Source organism: Amborella trichopoda, chromosome 5 (assembly GCF_054954075.1).
Source record: "Amborella trichopoda isolate Santa Cruz 75 chromosome 5, AtrichopodaSantaCruz75HAP2 v2.0, whole genome shotgun sequence".
Classification (NCBI taxonomy): Eukaryota; Viridiplantae; Streptophyta; class Magnoliopsida; order Amborellales; family Amborellaceae; genus Amborella; species Amborella trichopoda.
Window position 1 is genome coordinate 46,103,898 of NC_142340.1, and position 17,986 is coordinate 46,121,883.

Below are 17,986 nucleotides of genomic sequence, written 5' to 3' on the forward strand. Positions count from 1 at the left end.
TGGAAAAGTATTTGTATAAATTTTGGGATGTGTTTTACATCCTAAAACCCTTGAAAAACCGGGGGACTTCGAGTGGCTCATTTCAATGGAGTGGCTCATTTGAATTATTCAAATGTCGTATCTATATTAAATATTTATATTATAAATGTAGTTTTTATATTAAATGGTTATATTATAGGTGTGGTTTTTATAAGGTGTCAACTTTAAATATTCAAAGTAAGACACATTTCCAACTAGTTGCAAGATGCCGTTTTAGTGGTTGTAACTCTACAATGAGTAGAAAATCTATTTCCAGCTCTAACTCTAAAATTTAAAGTAAAAAAAATATAAAAAAATAGTGCCAGTCAAACATGTCTACAAACATTTGAAACAAAGTGCATTATTTTGAGGACTTAGAAATTTTTTTTTTCTTCATATCTATGCAATTCAGTTCAAGATGATCAACTAAAGAAATTTCGGTGTCAAACTAACCTTTTATGGTGGATAATAAGGATATGCCTTAAATTTAGAGTATATGATTGGCACCTTTCATAAACTTTGGATTCTTTTTTCAATAAGGTGCGAAAGGGCACCTCAATAACCCATCACAAAAATTTGTCTTTGATGTTGAAAAATCCTCTATAATCTTAAAAATGTATGGATACATGGGAAAGAAAGGAAAAACATTTCTAGGGCTAAACCTTTCCTCATGTTGTCTGCAATCTCTATTTCTAAAGATCAAAATTCATGAATTTGAGATGCAAGGGATTCGCAATAATTTGGATGTGTTTGGGGTTCTAAACTCTTGAAACTCGACATAAGCTTTTCCCGGTCCGAAAAGCTTCGTTTCAGTGTTAGAACTGAAAGTGGCGGGAAGAGAGAGAGACCCTTGGATTTTGGAAGCCACAGTAGACTTCGGTTGAGAGAGAGAATGTAAGACTGCTCAGTTAGAGAGAGAGAGAGAGAGAGAGAGAGAGAGATGTAGCTCACGGAAAAGGAAAACAACATTGCCTTCTGGTCAGAGAAGAATGGCAGCTCTGAGATCAATCTCCAAGCACCCAATTCTTCTCCTTGAGTCCTGCTCTTCCATGGCTCACTTCAAGCAAATCCTTGCCCAAACAATCACAACCACCATCATCCAGGACGCTTTTCATGCCGGAAAACTCATAGCCTTTTGCGCACTCTCGGACTCACTGAACCTCGATTATGCGCGCTTGATTCTCTCTCTCACCAAAGAACCCACCATTTTCTCTCTCAACACCATGATCAGAGCTTACTCCAAGAGCTCCACACCTGAAGAAGGTCTCTCTCTATACCACCACATGAAGAAAACCGGAGTCCCTCCTGATAATTTCACCTTCACATTTCTAGTGAGAACTTGCACTCAAATTTCATCAATTGGGTATGGAAAAGTAGTCCATGGATCAGCTATAAAGCTCGGTTTTGAGCTTGATGGCCATGTAGAGAGTGCTCTCATCCATATGTATGCGAATTTTGGCCATGTTGAATCTGCCCGTCAATTGTTTGGTAAAAGCCCGGATCCCGACATTGTCGCTTGGACGGCCATGATCGGTGCATGGGCTAAATGCAACGACCTCGATCGTGCGAGGGAGTGCTTTGACCGAATGCCTCGGAGGGATTCCATAGCGTGGAATGCCATGATAACTGGTTATGTCCATGCTGGTTATTCAAGAGAGGCTTTGAGCCTTTTTGATGATATGCAAAGAGATGGGGTGAGGCCTAATGAGGCCACAATGGTCTCAGTTTTATCAGCTTGCTCTCACCTTGGTGCAATGGATCAAGGAAAGTGGGTTCATGTCTATATAGAGAAACACAGGCTTAAGCTCACTGTTACACTGGGAACTGCACTGATTGATATGTATGCTAAGTGTGGGAACATAGATAGAGCCATGGAGGTCTTTTGCAGAATGCAAGAGAAGAATGTGTTCACATGGAGTAGCATGATGGGTGGGATGGCCATGCATGGCCACGGCGATGCATGCATCGAGCTCCTTGGCAGGATGAGAGAGGCTGGTGTAGCCCCGAATGAGGTCACATTTGTGGCTCTTCTGCATGGTTGTAGTGTTAATGGATCGGTGGAGAAGGGGCGAGAGTTCTTCAATCAAATGGTGGGGGTTTACCGTATAGAACCGAAAGCCGAGCACTACGGGTGCATGGTCGATCTCTATGGGCGTGCTGGTCTCTTATCGGAGGCCGTGGGTGTCATACATGGTATGCCATTTGATCCCCATGCTGGTGCATGGGGTGCTCTTCTTGGTGCTTGTAGGCTTCACAAGAACTTAGTGCTGGGTGAATATGCATTGAACAAAATTATAGAGATAGAGTCCCATCATGATGGGGCTTATGTGCTTCTATCCAACATGTATGCAGCTTCAAACCAGTGGGATGGAGTTTCAGGCCTGAGGAGCTTGATGAGAGAGAGAGGAGTGAGAAAGGAACCTGGTTGTAGTGTGATTGAAGTGGATGGGGTGGTTCATGAGTTCTTTGTGGGAGATAGATCACACCCTAATTTCAGAGAGATTGAAGCTAAGTTGGGGGAGATTTGGGGGAGGTTAAGATTAGAAGGATATATGCCAAACACAACCCAAGTGTTGTTTGATATAGAGGAAGAAGAGAAAGAGGACTCTCTCTCTAGGCACAGTGAGAAGCTTGCCATTGCTTTTGGGTTTATCAGCTTGGGACCAGAGGTTCCGATTCGGATAGTGAAGAACCTCCGAGTGTGCACTGACTGTCACGACGTAACGAAGCTCATGTCCAAGGTTTTTGGCCGGGAAATTGTAGTGAGGGATCGGAACCGTTTCCACCATTTTAGAGATGGGACATGTTCATGTATGGATTATTGGTGACTAGCCTTGCTCCACCTAACATTGATTCCTACTTAAATTTGGTGGTACAGTTGATCATTGAGAGAGAGAGAGAGCAGGATTCTTGGACCTTTTAGAAGAGAAACATATACTAAATTTATCCGCCCAAAAAAAAAAAAAAAAAAATTGTTGGATCAAAATTTATTTTAAAAATATTTATAATTGAAAAAAATTTATATAAAATCGAGATTCTAAACAATCAAATTAGCGCCCACATCAAGAATTTCATAAAAAGAGGTTGTTTTGATGCCTAAATATATTCAAATTGATCATTTGGGAATCAATTATCTATGAGAAAAAAATAAATTTCAAGTTTTGAAAATAGTATGTTTTGTAACACATTTTTGGACTATCAATTTACAAGGTTTTCAAGTTTGTATAAGTCCGTTTGATTTATACTATTTTTAAAATTTTAAATTATATAATTAAAAATAAAAATATGTTTTTAAGACTATCAGATTACCCATAGTGAAACAACATTTCTGTCAATATTTGATGGTGCCCTTTAATTGGATCGTTTAGAACTTTACATTATAGGGCCTCTACTCCATACAAACCGCACCCTCTATAATTTAAAAAAAATATATGCATAAGACAGCACTATGGTATTTACTGAAAATGGAGTAGCACCGTATAGACTGCAGTCTGTGGAACGGATGCTTTGTTTTTGGTTGAAAACTGTCATACTCTACCTGGAAGGAGAGTGATAGAGAGAGAAATTCAGAGACCCACCAAATACGTGGATGGATAAGCATCACAAATAGCAAACCTATTCTCTCTCTCTCTCTCTCTCTCTACCAAATTCACAACTAAGGATTTTTTCTCTCTACTTGATTCCTCAAATCCACGACTATCGGTTTTCTCTCTCTACCTGCTCCTGGGATCTTCTTTAAGAACACTTCTCTCTCTTTTACTAAAAACCTAACCCCTATCTCTCTAAAAAGTTCAGAGTCTCTTTCAATTGGCTTTGCTCAGAGTTCTTTAGATCGGTAAGTAAAAAAATGGGGACTCTTGTTTTGTTTGTAAGCCAGCAAAGAATATAAGAAGAGAATCTATTCTCTCTCTTCTCTCTCCACAAAAAATATAAAAAATCTAGAGAGATAAACTATAAAATCGTTTTCTTTCGATCTCTCAATCACAAAATAGAAAAACTCGACAGAAAAAGAGCTTTCACTCTCTGGATCATGCCCTCTTCCACAGGTGCACGTTTCCTCTCAATCCTCCACTTTATTACTCAATGGAGGGACCCCTCGCCTCAGTCCACTTCGGTAAATGTTTGGGGCGATATCGTTTTTCCTCGTCTTATTAATTTTTGATTTCGTAACATCTCACACCGAAGAGAGAGAGGTGTTGGGGTTGAGAGAGAAAGAAGAGAGATAGAAAGTGACTTGTTGGATTTGGATTTAATTTACTTCTCTCAGTGAAGGACGATTGGTTGTGTGTGGTTGCTTTCTTCTCTCTCTTTGAGAAGATATTTTTGGGGGTCATGCTGCTAATAATATGAAATTATTGGTATGGATTTTTAACAACTGATTTCCGGCTATTTAGAAGAACTGTGTATCGTTCTTTTTCCTTATCCCTGTTATTACCACTTTTTTTTTTCAGCTTTTCTGTTTTTCATGGATCAATTCATGCCAAAGCTGGCTTCTTTCTTGTGTATATGATCATTTTGTGATACCCTACAATTATTTCTCCCTTTTCACTTCTATTTCTAGTGAATCTTGAGCTCCCCATAAGAAATTTAGGTTGTTCAGTGAACTCTTATGTATCATGCCAATTGATCGGGAATTGATGTTATGGGATTGAGCACTGTGGTTAGAGAGAGAATTCAGGTTAGAGAGAGCAAAATGGGATCTGAATTGGGTACCCATTCTTCCATCCATCAATCTCTCACTAACCGTTATTCCGATTGGATTCATGAAGCTCTTGATGAATTGCCTGAGAATTTCTTGATCACTGATCCTTGCCTTTCAGGCCATCCAATTGTATATGCAAGCAAAGGTTTCCTAAACATGTCGGGTTACTCGAGAGATGAAATTATCGGTAAAAATGGTAGATTTTTCCAAGGTCCTGATACTGATAGGGGGTCAGTTTTGCAAATCAGAGAAGCAATTGGAGAAGATAAAACTCTTCAGATTAGCTTATTGAATTATAGGAAAAATGGGACCCCAATTTGGATTCTTTTCCATTTGTGCCCTGTTTTCTCAGAACAAGATGGTAGAGTAGTTCACTTCATTGGAGTTCAAGTTCCCATCTCTAAGGACAGTGGGTCCTCCCATTTCAGGAGCATAACCAGGTCCCTTTCTAACAATGGATTTCTCTATGGTGTTTGTCGAAAAGAGGTTTATAAGGACCCATCCATTGATTTGGATCTCACCTTTGTCGATTCTGATAACCGAGGTTTGCTTTGGAATCCCAACTATTTCATTTTGGTCCAATTCTTGGTCGCTTTTCTTATTAATCCAATTGGTATTGATGGGGTGATTTATTTTTTCTTCTATATTTTTGATGGTGCAATTTCGTTTTTCTTCTAAACTTTGATGGGGTAATTTCTTTGTCATTAATATCATTACTATATTATTTTCCATGAATGAGGTCTATGAGAGCATTCATTGATCATGTTTTCCTTTCTCTTCTTATGGGCTTACTTAATTTTGGCAGGCTTGCAGGCTGATGAGCCTGGTGAAGCTAGAGAACATGAGAAGGAGAAAGCAATCTCTACAATTAATAACATTTTATCAAAGTTGGCACACTATAGCAAGTTGATGGGGGGAGCTGTATCTGGTGAAAGATGCGGCTTTGTGAGCCCTCTTTCCACGTCGTTAACTATTGCTCTCGGTAGAATCAAACAGAGCTTTGTATTGTGAGTTGTTATAATTTCCTTTTTTTCTTTGTATTTCGGCTAAAGCTCATTTTCCGTGAGATTTTGATGTGTGCTCGTACCACATTTTTGTATTGCTGCAGAACTGATCCTCACTCACCTGACATGTCCATTGTTTATGCAAGTGATGCTTTTTTAACATTGACAGGTTCATTACTTTAAATCTTTTTACCCTTGAATTGCGGATACTTCTATTAGCTTGAGTCTTTTAGTATTTCCAGTTTATTTCTTTTATTATGTGGCTGAACTCTATAGAAACTTCATGATGACATTGTTTCCAAGATTTGATTATGTCCATTCTTCAAAAATTACTACGGACTTCAGAGCTCTATGGAATTCGGAGCTCAGTGACAAGTGAGCGTTGAACGTTAATTTTTTTTTAAAATAAATTGAACATTAATTCATTAAAGAACCATAAACAGAGAAGGAACTATACAGAAGAAGCATACAACTGTGATATCAATTGATATATGAAAATAACAACCATTGTGAGATAAAAATTTACATTATAGGGGTCCCTGTTTTTTTTTAATTCCATAATTTACATTGTAGGGGTCTTGCTGTAAGGATGTCCTCAAAAAAATAAAATAAAAAAAGAATCCTCAATTTTGAGGAGTTTCTCGTCAATTCTTATTTTTAAACAAATGACGGGGCTTTGATATTTGACTATGGGTTTGATCAATGCCCGTGGTTCCTTTCTAGCTCCATCAATTATGGATTTGAACAAAAAATTCCCAAAAACATTAAGCAAGAAAAATTAAACCCAAAGTTCTTGAGGAAGTTGTATTTTGGTATCTGTACACAAGAATAAAATAATCTAAGCTTTGAAAATGGGACCAAGAAAACTGAAACATTTATTTTGAGAGTGGGGTCTGTTTCTGCCATTCCCTAAAACTTACCGCAAACAAAAGCAAACGAAACTAAACAAAAAAAAACCTCATAGCTAATAAGAATTGAAATCTCACCCTAAACAAAAAGGAGTTCATCCTGAAAACTTAATCTAAAATGATTGTGGTTCTTCTGTGAATCGATGTAAACATCATCTGGTCCCCTTGTTTTCTTGGGCCCTGATGGGCTTTGTATAGGGCCCGCTCTTCATGGATGGTCTATCTTTTTGGAGTGTCTTTCGCTTCTTGTACTTTTCTTATTCCCTTATCAATACATAAAGTTACAGTTTCCAAAAAAAAAAAAAAAAGATTTTGGTTCTTTGATACATAAAAGCAGGTCTGAATATGCCCATGGTTCCTTTCTAGCATCAAATATTATGAACTGGATGAGCCAAAATAACCAGCAGCCACTTAAAAGTAGAATAGTAGAAAAGAACTTGAGGTGTTGTACTTCAATAACTACCACAAAAATAAGTGTAAGTCTAAGCGTCAACCATGATTGTAAAAAAGAAAAACTTAATCATTGACAATGTGGCTCTTACTGTTCAATCTTTTCTTTTAATACGTGGCAATGGCATAAGAAAACATGAAATGCATATTTTTATGAACTTTGTCCCCCCGTCTCTCTTTTTTTTTTTTTATGTGGTAATGGTAACCATACGTCATTGATTTGAGAAAAGTTGATGTCCAAATATGTGTTCATCTATGAAATTGAGCCTATTTACATCAGACTCTAAGATTCTATGAGCTACTCGTTGAAATGAATAGCCATCAAATCCAGTTTTCATGATTCCTTTCCTTGCCAGAGCATCTGCATCCTCATTAGATTCTCCCCATGATATGTTAAGAGTTGCTCTAAATTGTCTCAAAGCACTCACAAATTTCATTGAAGATACTTTGTGAGTGCCAGGGGAATCCATTTTCTCCTTCGGACTAAGCTATGCCATTGCTAGAATCTCCCTCAATGAGGATTGGCATCTGTCTAGGATCGCGATTTCTGAGGCCAGTGAGCAGAGACCAATCCTTTGCTCAGTTGGAACTACAAGTATACAAGCATGATGAGCCTGTTAATTGTATTTTCCCTGATGATGCCTCTCTTGTCCTCCTCTGCCTGCAGTCCTTGGGTTCTCTTCTCCCATCAAAGTTCATTTTTATTACTCCTTGTGGTGAGAGTCACTGCCCTGACCTTAGTTCTCTCTCAGTTGCCTTGTTCACTGTGTCCCAATACTTTTAAAAGCAGCTTCTGATCCTTTCGTAGATCGTGGCCACAACACCACTTTAGCTCTGAGATTGTGCTTTATCCACTCAATTCTATGCCTTTGATCTCTAAAGCATATGCTGTTCCTCTCCTTCCATGTGTTCCATAATACTAAGAATCCATGATAATCAGTCTTTAAAATCAGTGGTTCAAACCAGGCGATAACTGGTGGGGAACTCTGTTATAGGGAAGTAAGGAATCGCCGGAATCTCCTTGATTCTTATATATTTATTTTTTATCCATAGAGTCCATTCACCAGTTCCCGTTTACCAATTTGGATCAGGTGAATCAGAAACCAGTCCTCTGGTGATCAGGGTATTCCAAATTTGAAACACTTGGGAGAATAGTCATTCTCCCTAGAATTGTAACTGGTTAGGCAATAGTGCGGTAAACAACTTTCTCTTGCTCTACTGAAATGAACCAAAGCACCAAAGCTAGCAGCACCAAGTCCAAGTGATGAAGTGCAAGCAATGGATCAATAGGAGGCAGGACCCACACCAGATCAGAGAACTCTTAAAAAAGTATAGAAAAATGGATAAAAAAACCGATTTATAGTTAGGGACATTTTTAAAAATTCCAAAAAAAGAAAATATAAAAAGAAATAAAAATATAAATTGATTTATAGTTGGCTAATTGAATTATGCCAAAAAATACTCACCAATCTTTGCCAAAAAATCCAAATTACATGTAAAACGTTTGTAGAGCAATCCCATATTTTTTACACGTTCTTTTTTTTCCCCGAGTTGTACGCAAAACTCAGGGTAACTCAGCCTCGCCTTCTGGGTGAGGCCAAGTTACTTGCCGGAGTCCAAGTTGACTTGGGTGAGTCTCGTAAAGGCCTGTGTTTCAAGGGGCCTGGAATGAGCCACATATTTCTAACTCTGAGGTTTGCTTCCACCCTCCAGGTAATATGTTGATATATGGATCCCACTAAGAATTCTCCATGGGTTTTGGCAACCCAAATCAGAGTCACATTACTCCGCATGAAGTAGACTTGTTATATCTCTAGCACAGGTTTTTATATATCTCAAACTCTTCATGCTTGAGTTCCCTCCTGGCTCTGGGTCCTAGTAGTCTTTTTGCCTATACCTTCTCACTATCTCAACTACTATAAGCTGTGGTTTTGTAGCCAAGGTAAACATCTCTAGAAATAAATATTTAATGGCTGGTCACAAGCTATAGAAGTGTTGGTCTAGTCTGGAGGCGGTTTATAATATAGGTTTCAGAGTATGTAATATTTTCTACAAAAGATGAGGAAAGCATCCAGTGCCCTGTGTTTACAAAGGACTTCAAGGTTTTCAAAGAAAATATTTTTCAGGTCTTTAAAGACAAGATCATTACGATTAGTAGGTTGCTAACCAGGTTGGATGATGTCCTCATTCCTGGAAATGGTTTGATCAGAGAATTGGCAATGGCAAAGTCAGTTTGTCTAACATTAATAGAGGTTGAATGAAAACAATATTTATGACTGAGGTATGGACATATAATAGTTGGAAGCAGTGGTTTAAAAATCGCCAAGTCGGCACGGAATCGGCCGATTCAAACCGGGAATCGGTCATCCCGTGTTGATTCTTTTGTAAAATCGGGAATCGCCCGATTCTAGAGAACCGGTGATTCAGTACAGTGAATCGCTGGATGACGCCATGACTCACTCGGTTGACGCCATGACTCGCCCGGTTGATGTCATGACTCCCCCGGTTCTGTACACATGCATGATGTCATGAGTCACAAGGGGCATTTTTGTAAATTTTCGAGTTACAATGGGTACCCATTGTAAAAAACACGTGCTCCATCACAAACCCACACTGCTACGTGCGTTTAGTTCGCGACTAGCTTTGGTAGCAGAAGACTATTTATCCTTACCAAATTTGTTCTGTGGGTTCGATGTGGGACAATTGCTCCAAGGTAATAGCTCAGAAAGAAATAAGATATAATTATTGAGTGACCTCTTTGTATCACAACTTAACATTTGACGTGGTGGTTAGAGTGATGCTTTGTGCGCTGGACATCGTGGGATCAATTCCTGCCCAGGTGCCATCATTCCTTCACAAACAAATTAATTTTTTCCTTTTCACAAAATAATTTTTTTTTACAAAAAAAATAAAAGTTTTTTATAAAAAAAAAATATTTTTTGTTAAAAAAAAAATATACGGTTCTTGTCAAAAAAACAAAAGGTAATACAACAAAAAAAAAATTCTTGTCAAAAAATAAAAGCTTATTGTAAAAAAAATATAAGGTTCGTGTAAAAAAAAAAAAAAAGGTAATACAACAAAATTTCTTTTTCTTGTCAAAAAATAAAATTTTATTGTAAAAAAATATAAGGTTCTTCTAAAAAAAAAAAAAAAAAAAGGTTACACAACAAGTATTCCTTGTAAAAAAAAAAAAAAGGTTCTTGTTAAAAACAAAAAAAAGGTTCTTGTTAAAAAAAAAAAAAAGGTTCTTGTTAAACAAAAAAAAAAAAAGCAATACGACAAGCATTTCTTGTAAAAAAATAAATAAAAAGTTATTGTCATAAGAAATAAAAGGTTTTTGTCAAAAAAAAAAAGATCAAAGGTAATACAACAAATATTTATTGTAAAAAATAAGAGGTTGGATTTGTTATTATTTGTGTAATAAAATAATTATAAAATGTAAACCAACAAGTTCAATTTCAGTATATAATGTTCTCCACCGATTCGAGATTTTGGTGGCCATTTTTTATCGATTAAAACCATTCTTTATTGTAGTCCATCTATGATTATATATTTCATCCATGATAATTCTATGATTTTTTTTTTGTGTGATGTAAATTTAATAGTCAAAGTAAGTTCATACAGGGAAAAAACATTTCAATATTCACATATTGATGAAAAAATGAAAATTAATAATGTAGTACCCCGATTTCTTATTGGATTCCTAAAAAATAACATTTATAATGAATTTTAATAAATTTTTTAGATTTTTTTAAAGCTTAATCGAACCGATTCGGCCGATTCCCGATCCGGATCGCCGATTCACCGATCTGGATGGGTTTTTGGGGTGCCCAATCCGTTCCACCGATCTGTTTTTTAAACCACTGGTTGGAAGTATCTTGGTGTCACCTTCAAACAAATGATTAATTTAGAAGTGGTTGAGCTGAACCCCCAGAGTAATGTGATACCGAACTTGGGGTCCTAACTAATCATAATGTTGCAAAAAGAAGAGTGTTCGCTTTTGGTTTATCTCCTTCTTCTCTTTCTATGAAATCTACATGTTAACAGAATTGATCCCGTACTTTGTGTCTTGTATTTTAATACTGGAAATCTGTGGAGTTTATTGCAAAATGCTCAATCAGGATGGCTGGCATCCTCCTTGCAGATTTGTAGGTTCAGTCATGCCCTGTTTGCCTTGAAGTGGCCCTAGAAAAGGATCCTGGTCCATTGGGGGTAATACAAGTGGGGGAAAGGCCTAAAATGCTTAGGAGTATTTTTGTGAATGTGCCAAAACAATGTCCTCAATCCTTAGAACATTCAGCGAAATGCTAAACTACCAGATTTATTTTTGAGAACAGGGGAAATGCTAGAATATGCACTAGGACTGCCATAATATGCTCCTTGTGTGATAGTATGATAGTATTTCGTTAACTTGGCTAAATTTAACTGAGAACAGTAACGCACTGCAAAAAAGTGCTAACTGTTCCACAGTATGGTCCTCTTTATGAGTATTAAGTTTCATTATCTTGACTAAATTATGCTAAGCACAGTAGCACATTGCATAAAATTACTTACCATTCATGTTGAATTTATTATTTCTAATCTCTAGCTTTTGTCTGATGACCAGATAAATATTGCCAGTTGGATGCTGCTTCCTTTTGATCTTCATTCTTCTGCTTATGACCATTTGAAAGAGTCACTGTATCTGGTTTTCCATAGAACAAATGTCACACATCATGTTATTGCTTCCATTATTTCCACTTTGCATGAAATGCATATGTAATAACTTGATTCTTTTAGTCTTCCATGGTATTCTTATGCCTATCCTTAACATGAATTTTCCTCGATGTCTCTCTGCAGGGGAAGCCTGGGCTAGATCCATGTTTAATTCTGATTGCTGATTAGAAACTGGAAAAGACTCATTTTACGAAATTTAAAGGGTTTTCAATGTGCTCACTTTTGGCATTTGTAATGATAAGTTGTCAATGTCCTAGATTCTTTATGCAACCAAATGAGGATTACAGGGTCATTGTATAATTTGCTCATGTGCCAGGCTATTCTAGGCATGAAGTGCTAGGTCGCAACTGCAGATTTCTACAGGGACCATTTACAGATGTAGAGGATGTGCAAAAGGTACATATGGTCTTGTAGTGGTAGCATCTCTTGTATTTTAGAGCCCCGAAGTCAGGATCATATTTTCATATCCAACCTCTCTCTCTCTCTCTCTCTCTCTCTCTCTCTCTTGCATATTTTCTCTCTCTCGCATATTTTCTTATCTTTTGGCTGTGTTTGGTTGCAATATGCCACAGATTAGGGAAGGGATTCAATCAGGAAAACCTTGTACAGTTCGGATATTAAATTACAGGTTAGCTTCACATCTTGTGATGCCCTTACTTTTGCTAGATGCTTATATGATTTGTAATGAGAAGGAAAGGGTCTTTTCTTTCTTTGCAATAAGAAGTGAAACTCATTCTTCTTCTTTTTCTTTTCCAATTGGAAGTGGCAAATTTCGCAATGTTGTTTTTTTTTTCTTGGCAATAAATAATGTTCAACTTTTTCACATCAGTATGGGGAATCTTACATGAGTTATATATCCTAAGTTAACATTATTGTGATTAATCAGGAAGGATACCACCTCTTTTTGGAACAGTCTTCACATATCACCAGTCAGGAATTCATTTGGAAAGGTATGTACCTTACAGTTACTGTGTGTGTTTTTATTTGTAGATATAAAGTTTGCTTGTATAAAATATGCATATAACATTATTACATCGAAGCAAATATTAGTTTAGTGAAGTGGTAATGAGACTCCATATGGGGATTTATTGCTTAAATCTAGGCCATTCATGCAAATTAAAATTAAGCAAAATAAGTGGGGGAGTCCCAACAAGCCCATTTCTTTAATCCTCTCCCCCTTCATCTCTCATATTTCTATTGATTATTAATCATCATGCAGTTTATGGTTCAAATGTGTTTATTGCTTAATTCTAGGCCATTCATTCAAATTGAAAATAGCGAAATAAGTGGGGGAGACCCAACAAGCTCATTTCTTTAATCCTCTCCCCCTTCATCTCTCATATATCTATTGGTTATTAATCATCATGCAGTCTATGGTTCAAATTTCTGTATAACTGAAAAATACAGTATATTCAAAGTTCTGAACTCTGTAATTCTGTGTATTTTCATCTTAAAATGGTACACAGTTCCATTTTTTCTTAGGGTTTGGAAGTTGTGCATCTGTAATTTTGCTCCTCTTTGACCTTAATGCCAAATTTTTTATGCTTATGTTTGCTGGTGCAGGTATCATTCTTTGTGGGTGTTCAGTTGGATGAAGCTTCCATGAATGAAGACCAAGGATTGAGTTCACAAATGAGACAACTTGGAGCTGTTGGTGCAGTTAAGGTAGCAGTCCGTAGCTTATCGGGTGCTGGGCATGTTGGCCCCTCGAAATCTCAACTCTCCTCCTGATCTTTCCCCATCACCAAGAAGGGAAAACAATTGTATCAGAAACTGAAATATATATGGGCAGTGATTTCATGCAGTGGTTGTATTATAGTATAATGCAACCACATTTCTAGAAAACCATGTTTGTGGTATTTGTATGATCCAAAATTTTTCACACACTCTCTTTATCTCAATAATCAGTCCCCAAAAAAAAAAAGTTCAATTTGAACTCTAGATCTGACCAAAATGAGACCCTTCCAACCATTCATTTGGTGAATTTGAAGATTTTAACCTCTACAAACTCAAAATAATTTATTTCTTTTTTAACATTGTCATATAATGATAATAAAATCATCTAAAAAAATTGGAAAAGAAAAAATCGTTCTAAAGCTTAGATCTAAGCATTTTATCAAAATGGACGGTCTATGTTAATTAGGTTAAAAAATGCTTTCTGTTTTCAAGTTTTTTTCTTTTTGTGATTGTTCATTAGAATGAAAAAAATGTATATTTTAAATTTTGATTCAAACAAATGGCTTTAACATGATTTTTGGAAGATTGATGCATTAAATTATGATACAACTGTTGCATGAAATCACTGCCCTATCGAAAGAATCTTATGGGCTACATAATTGGCCTTGTTCTTTTCCTTTCTTTTTTGGTTTTATGGATCACAAAATCCATGGGTGTTATCATCCTATCAATGTAAATTTTATTCTCGCTTTTCTTTCCTTTTTTCCTTTCAATTGTCCCAGTTGTGAGTGTTAATGAGATCCTTCTGAACCCATGATGCACTACAACATACATTTCAAATGTTTTTACTTTTTTCTATAATTTGGTGCAGTTCATTTTCTGTTTTCAGCAGGACAGTAGTATAGGAAGGCACATTTGTTCTAAGCAGAAGTATCTATTCAGATATAAAAAAATTTATATAAGTGCAAGGCTCTAAACAATCAAATTGGTGCGCACATCAAAAATTTCATGAAGAGGTGGTTTTAATGGCCAAATTTTCAAATTGATCATCTTTATCTCAAGATGTATGGACATGAGAAAAAAAGATAGATTTCAAGTTTTGAAAGTAGTGCGTTTTGTAATGTATTTTTGGATCGCCAATTTTTACAAGTTTTGATAGATTTGCTCAATCAATACTATTTTGGATGCTTTAAATTTTATAATTAGAAATGAAAATATATTTTAAGGTTATCACAAAGATTTTCATACCATTTAAAGGTGTGCTTTTTTTTTTTATTGTTTAGAGCCTCGTCTTTATATAAACCAATAGATATTCTCCCCTTGATCATGTGTTGTAGAAATGCTGGGGCATGTGTTTGTGCGTATGCACTGCACAGGTGCGGACGTGCTAGTTGGGCCCGATGATTTTATCTTCTAAAAGAAACCGATTGTTATGAGGAGAAAGGGCTCTAGTCAGAGGTTGTTCTTTTAAATATTATTGCATGGTATGTATTGTTTTAAATGGGAAAAGTCATGAAAAGTATTAAGAGTATTTATTTTGGTACAAAGAGGTTATAATTACTCTTGTTCATCGTATTTTAAATCTAGTGGTTGTAAGAGTGTTTTTTATTAGACTTAAAAGTTTTTTAAAATTTTTTTTGAAACTTCGTAACACATCTTGAGCCTTCCAATTTGACATCTAATGGATAGAATGATTTCCTTGCAATAAAGATAAATTGTCTTATAGTATATAGTCCAAAAGTTTATCTAAGGTAGTAACTTTATAAAAGTGAGGTATGGTTCAAAATAAAATAGAAGAGCATTTTGACCTTGACATGTATAGATATGAAGAAATGAAGAATTTCAAGTCATAAAAATAACGCATCTTGAAAAATTGTTAGGGTGGTAGCTTGTTAAAGTTGTAACCCGAAAATGTTGTTTCGATGCCAGTAATCCTAAAATTGATTCTCTTTTTACATCTAAGGCACTGTGATGATTATGGCTTTTGTGATATTACCTGCCTTCATAGCGTGGATCCTTTGTTGCAGATATTTGAGTCTCTGAGGTTGGAAAGATTATGTCATTTGATCTTTAATGGTTCATTATGTTATGAAAATCCCTCGGCGGATGTGACCATGAACCGTCACCAGCTAACATGCAATTGCATAAGTTTTGCCACTATCCCTAGTTAGAGGTAAGTGATGTGCTAGTGATTATCCGGGCAGTTGAGAATCTATTAATGAGATGGATCACTTTGTGAGATTTCGTAGTGACTCACTGCACCGATGAAATGACACTACATGTGATGGGTATATGTATGACATAACAATAGAACGTATCCACTACTCTTTGTTTCTAGATACCTGGTGGGGTGATTATGTAGATCTAGAAGCATATACATGAAGTTTATGAAGTGGTTGATGATCACGCAATACGTCACGTCTATTATGAGCATGGGAAAGTACATGGTTGATGTCATTGAATCAGTAGATTGTATGCGCGGTTAGATCGATCGCTTGAAGATGTACAACTCAAATGATCATGTATACCTTCTTTTTTTAATGGATGCATGTTTTGTTAAGCTAAAATCATGTCGAAAACAGTGGGGTAATGTTGAGCGTGGTTTTCTCCATGCCTTTAGCGGCAATTTTGAAATAAATGAAACTATTTTATTTTCTTTTCTAATAACCAAAATATTATTTTACTTGGCCCCTTTCATTCCACATTTTTTAAAAAGATTGTCTATAAAGATACCATTTATCTTTTGTACATAAAGGTCACAATCATTTTTCCAAATGGGCGATTGCAAGAGTGTCATTGAATAAACATAAAAGTTCTAAAAAAAAATTTCAAAATAGGCTGTTGCAAAAATGTCATTGAATAGACACAAAAGTTTCTAAAAAAAGAATTCTCGGACTTGGTGACTCACTTCAAGTTATCCAATTTGACATCCAATAAGTTTGAATGATTGAGACCTCTATGTACAAAAGATAAATGGTCTTTTTGTAAACAATCCCTTTTCTAAATGCCTTCCATTCTTCTTTTCTTACCGTTGAAGCAAATACCTATATACATGGAGGTAGTGTTTGAGGAGAGTGGTGTGATGCACATCTCATTCTCTCTCATCATCCTTGTTCTCTCTCTTTTTCATTAAGCATTCAGATGTGCATTGAGCCCTAAGGGACACTCTAATCATATATTGTGAAGCCATTTTGCTCCATTACCTCTCGATTCCTTTCTCTTTACATTGCTACTAATTCATTTATGCTATAGATTTTCCATCAAGGTTCTGCAATGCTTATGATGCTTTAAAGGTGTGGATTTACTTGATCTCTAGTTGCAACCTATTGTTGCAACCTATTGTTGAGTTCGTTCCATACTTGCATTTACTCATTTTGGTGTGTTTGATGATTATAATAGAGGATGATAGATTGTAGATTTGAATAGATCTTTGAGAAACTCTTATTATAGATATATGTTTATGCTTCTTATGTGGTTGAAGTGATATGCATATGAAGTGTTTGTTAATATATTCAAATAAAGTTTAAAGATAGATTTTGATATAAATCTCTTATTGTATTAATCTATATCAGTAGCCAACTTAAAATCAATCATAATAACAAGGAGTACACTGAAAATACAACTTATAAGCTCCTAAACATGAAATGTATGTACACTGGGCCAATAAACAAATAAATACACAGTATAATAAAAAGCATTGATAGTAGAAGGCATAAGACTAGTAGCTGACATAGCAAAACATCTCACAAAAGTATGCAGGAGGTGGGCGCCATTCGCAATGGTTTATGGCCTAAGAAGTGGTGTGGAGCATCTGCTGCCTATGATTGTTTTAATTCTTAACATGAAGATCAGATTCTCACAAACAAGAAGTAATGTACGAAACAAGTGGTTCGTACTAACTTGAAAGTGCCTAACACTCTAGTGGAAACATGACTATCATCTTCTGGACTGCGTCCAGAATCTGCATCCTCCATACAAATAACATAAGGTTTAGTTCTTAACCAAACAATAAGACATGAAATCCAAAAAGAGCTGCTAAGGGATTATATACTGGAAGGGGATTGGGGTTCCATTTGTCAGGGTCGGTGAGTTCACCTCATGATAGGTTTAAGCCAAGACATGGATATTTTTTCTTGTAATGAGAGATTCTTAATGTGGATCGAGATATTTTTTATGTGAGAATTTCTTAGGCCTTGTGTGAGAATGATAGGCTCTAATAGGTTTTGAGAGGATATGAGCCGAATGCCTGACAGTGTCCCTTCTCACAATATGTGCATAAAGAGTCGCATTTAGAAAGCCTCTCTCTCTATCTATCTCTTTTTCTATCTCTCTCAGGTTGATCCACTAGAGAGATATGCATATGTGCTAGAGATAGTACCCCAACATCCCAAGAGTATATATCCTTAGGGGTACGTCTATAATCAACTATAAATTTGGGACTTTGTAATGTACTTGTTAGCTTTGATAAGCCGAGCAGATATGCATATGTGCTAGAGATAGTACCCCAACAT

At 36.2% G+C, this 17,986-nt stretch overlaps 2 protein-coding genes and 1 long non-coding RNA gene across 23 annotated transcripts; all 3 read left to right on the top strand.

Moving 5' to 3' along the window:
• Nucleotides 1-303: 303 nt before the first annotated feature.
• LOC105420482 (putative pentatricopeptide repeat-containing protein At5g40405) lies at nt 304-2,883 on the top strand. The gene has a single exon (XM_011624253.3). The coding sequence runs from the start codon at nt 1,008-1,010 to the stop codon at nt 2,844-2,846; it is 1,839 nt and encodes a 612-aa protein (XP_011622555.2). The 5' UTR covers nt 304-1,007; the 3' UTR covers nt 2,847-2,883.
• A 674-nt stretch (nt 2,884-3,557) lies between these two features.
• PLPB (PAS/LOV protein B) lies at nt 3,558-14,234 on the top strand. Of its 21 annotated transcripts, none has more exons than XM_088868359.1 (8): nt 3,558-3,853; nt 4,065-4,132; nt 5,526-5,727; nt 5,829-5,893; nt 12,115-12,194; nt 12,371-12,426; nt 12,685-12,748; nt 13,362-14,234. In XM_088868359.1, exons 2-8 carry the CDS (start codon nt 4,102-4,104, stop codon nt 13,527-13,529), a joined length of 666 nt encoding a protein of 221 aa, XP_088724485.1. In that variant the 5' UTR covers nt 3,558-3,853; nt 4,065-4,101; the 3' UTR covers nt 13,530-14,234. The 21 variants fall into 21 exon arrangements, 15 of the variants coding, with proteins under 15 accessions (XP_088724485.1, XP_088724486.1, XP_088724494.1 ...); XM_088868366.1 differs by having other exon boundaries at nt 3,787-3,853; nt 5,526-5,702; XR_016056531.1 differs by lacking the exons at nt 3,558-3,853; nt 4,065-4,132 and adding exons at nt 4,420-5,264; nt 11,922-12,010.
• Nucleotides 14,235-14,812: 578 nt separating this feature from the next.
• Nucleotides 14,813-16,042, top strand: LOC148782153 (uncharacterized). Its single transcript, XR_016056537.1, has 2 exons — nt 14,813-14,959; nt 15,503-16,042. It is a non-coding gene; the product is annotated as an uncharacterized LOC148782153 (long non-coding RNA).
• Nucleotides 16,043-17,986: the final 1,944 nt, after the last annotated feature.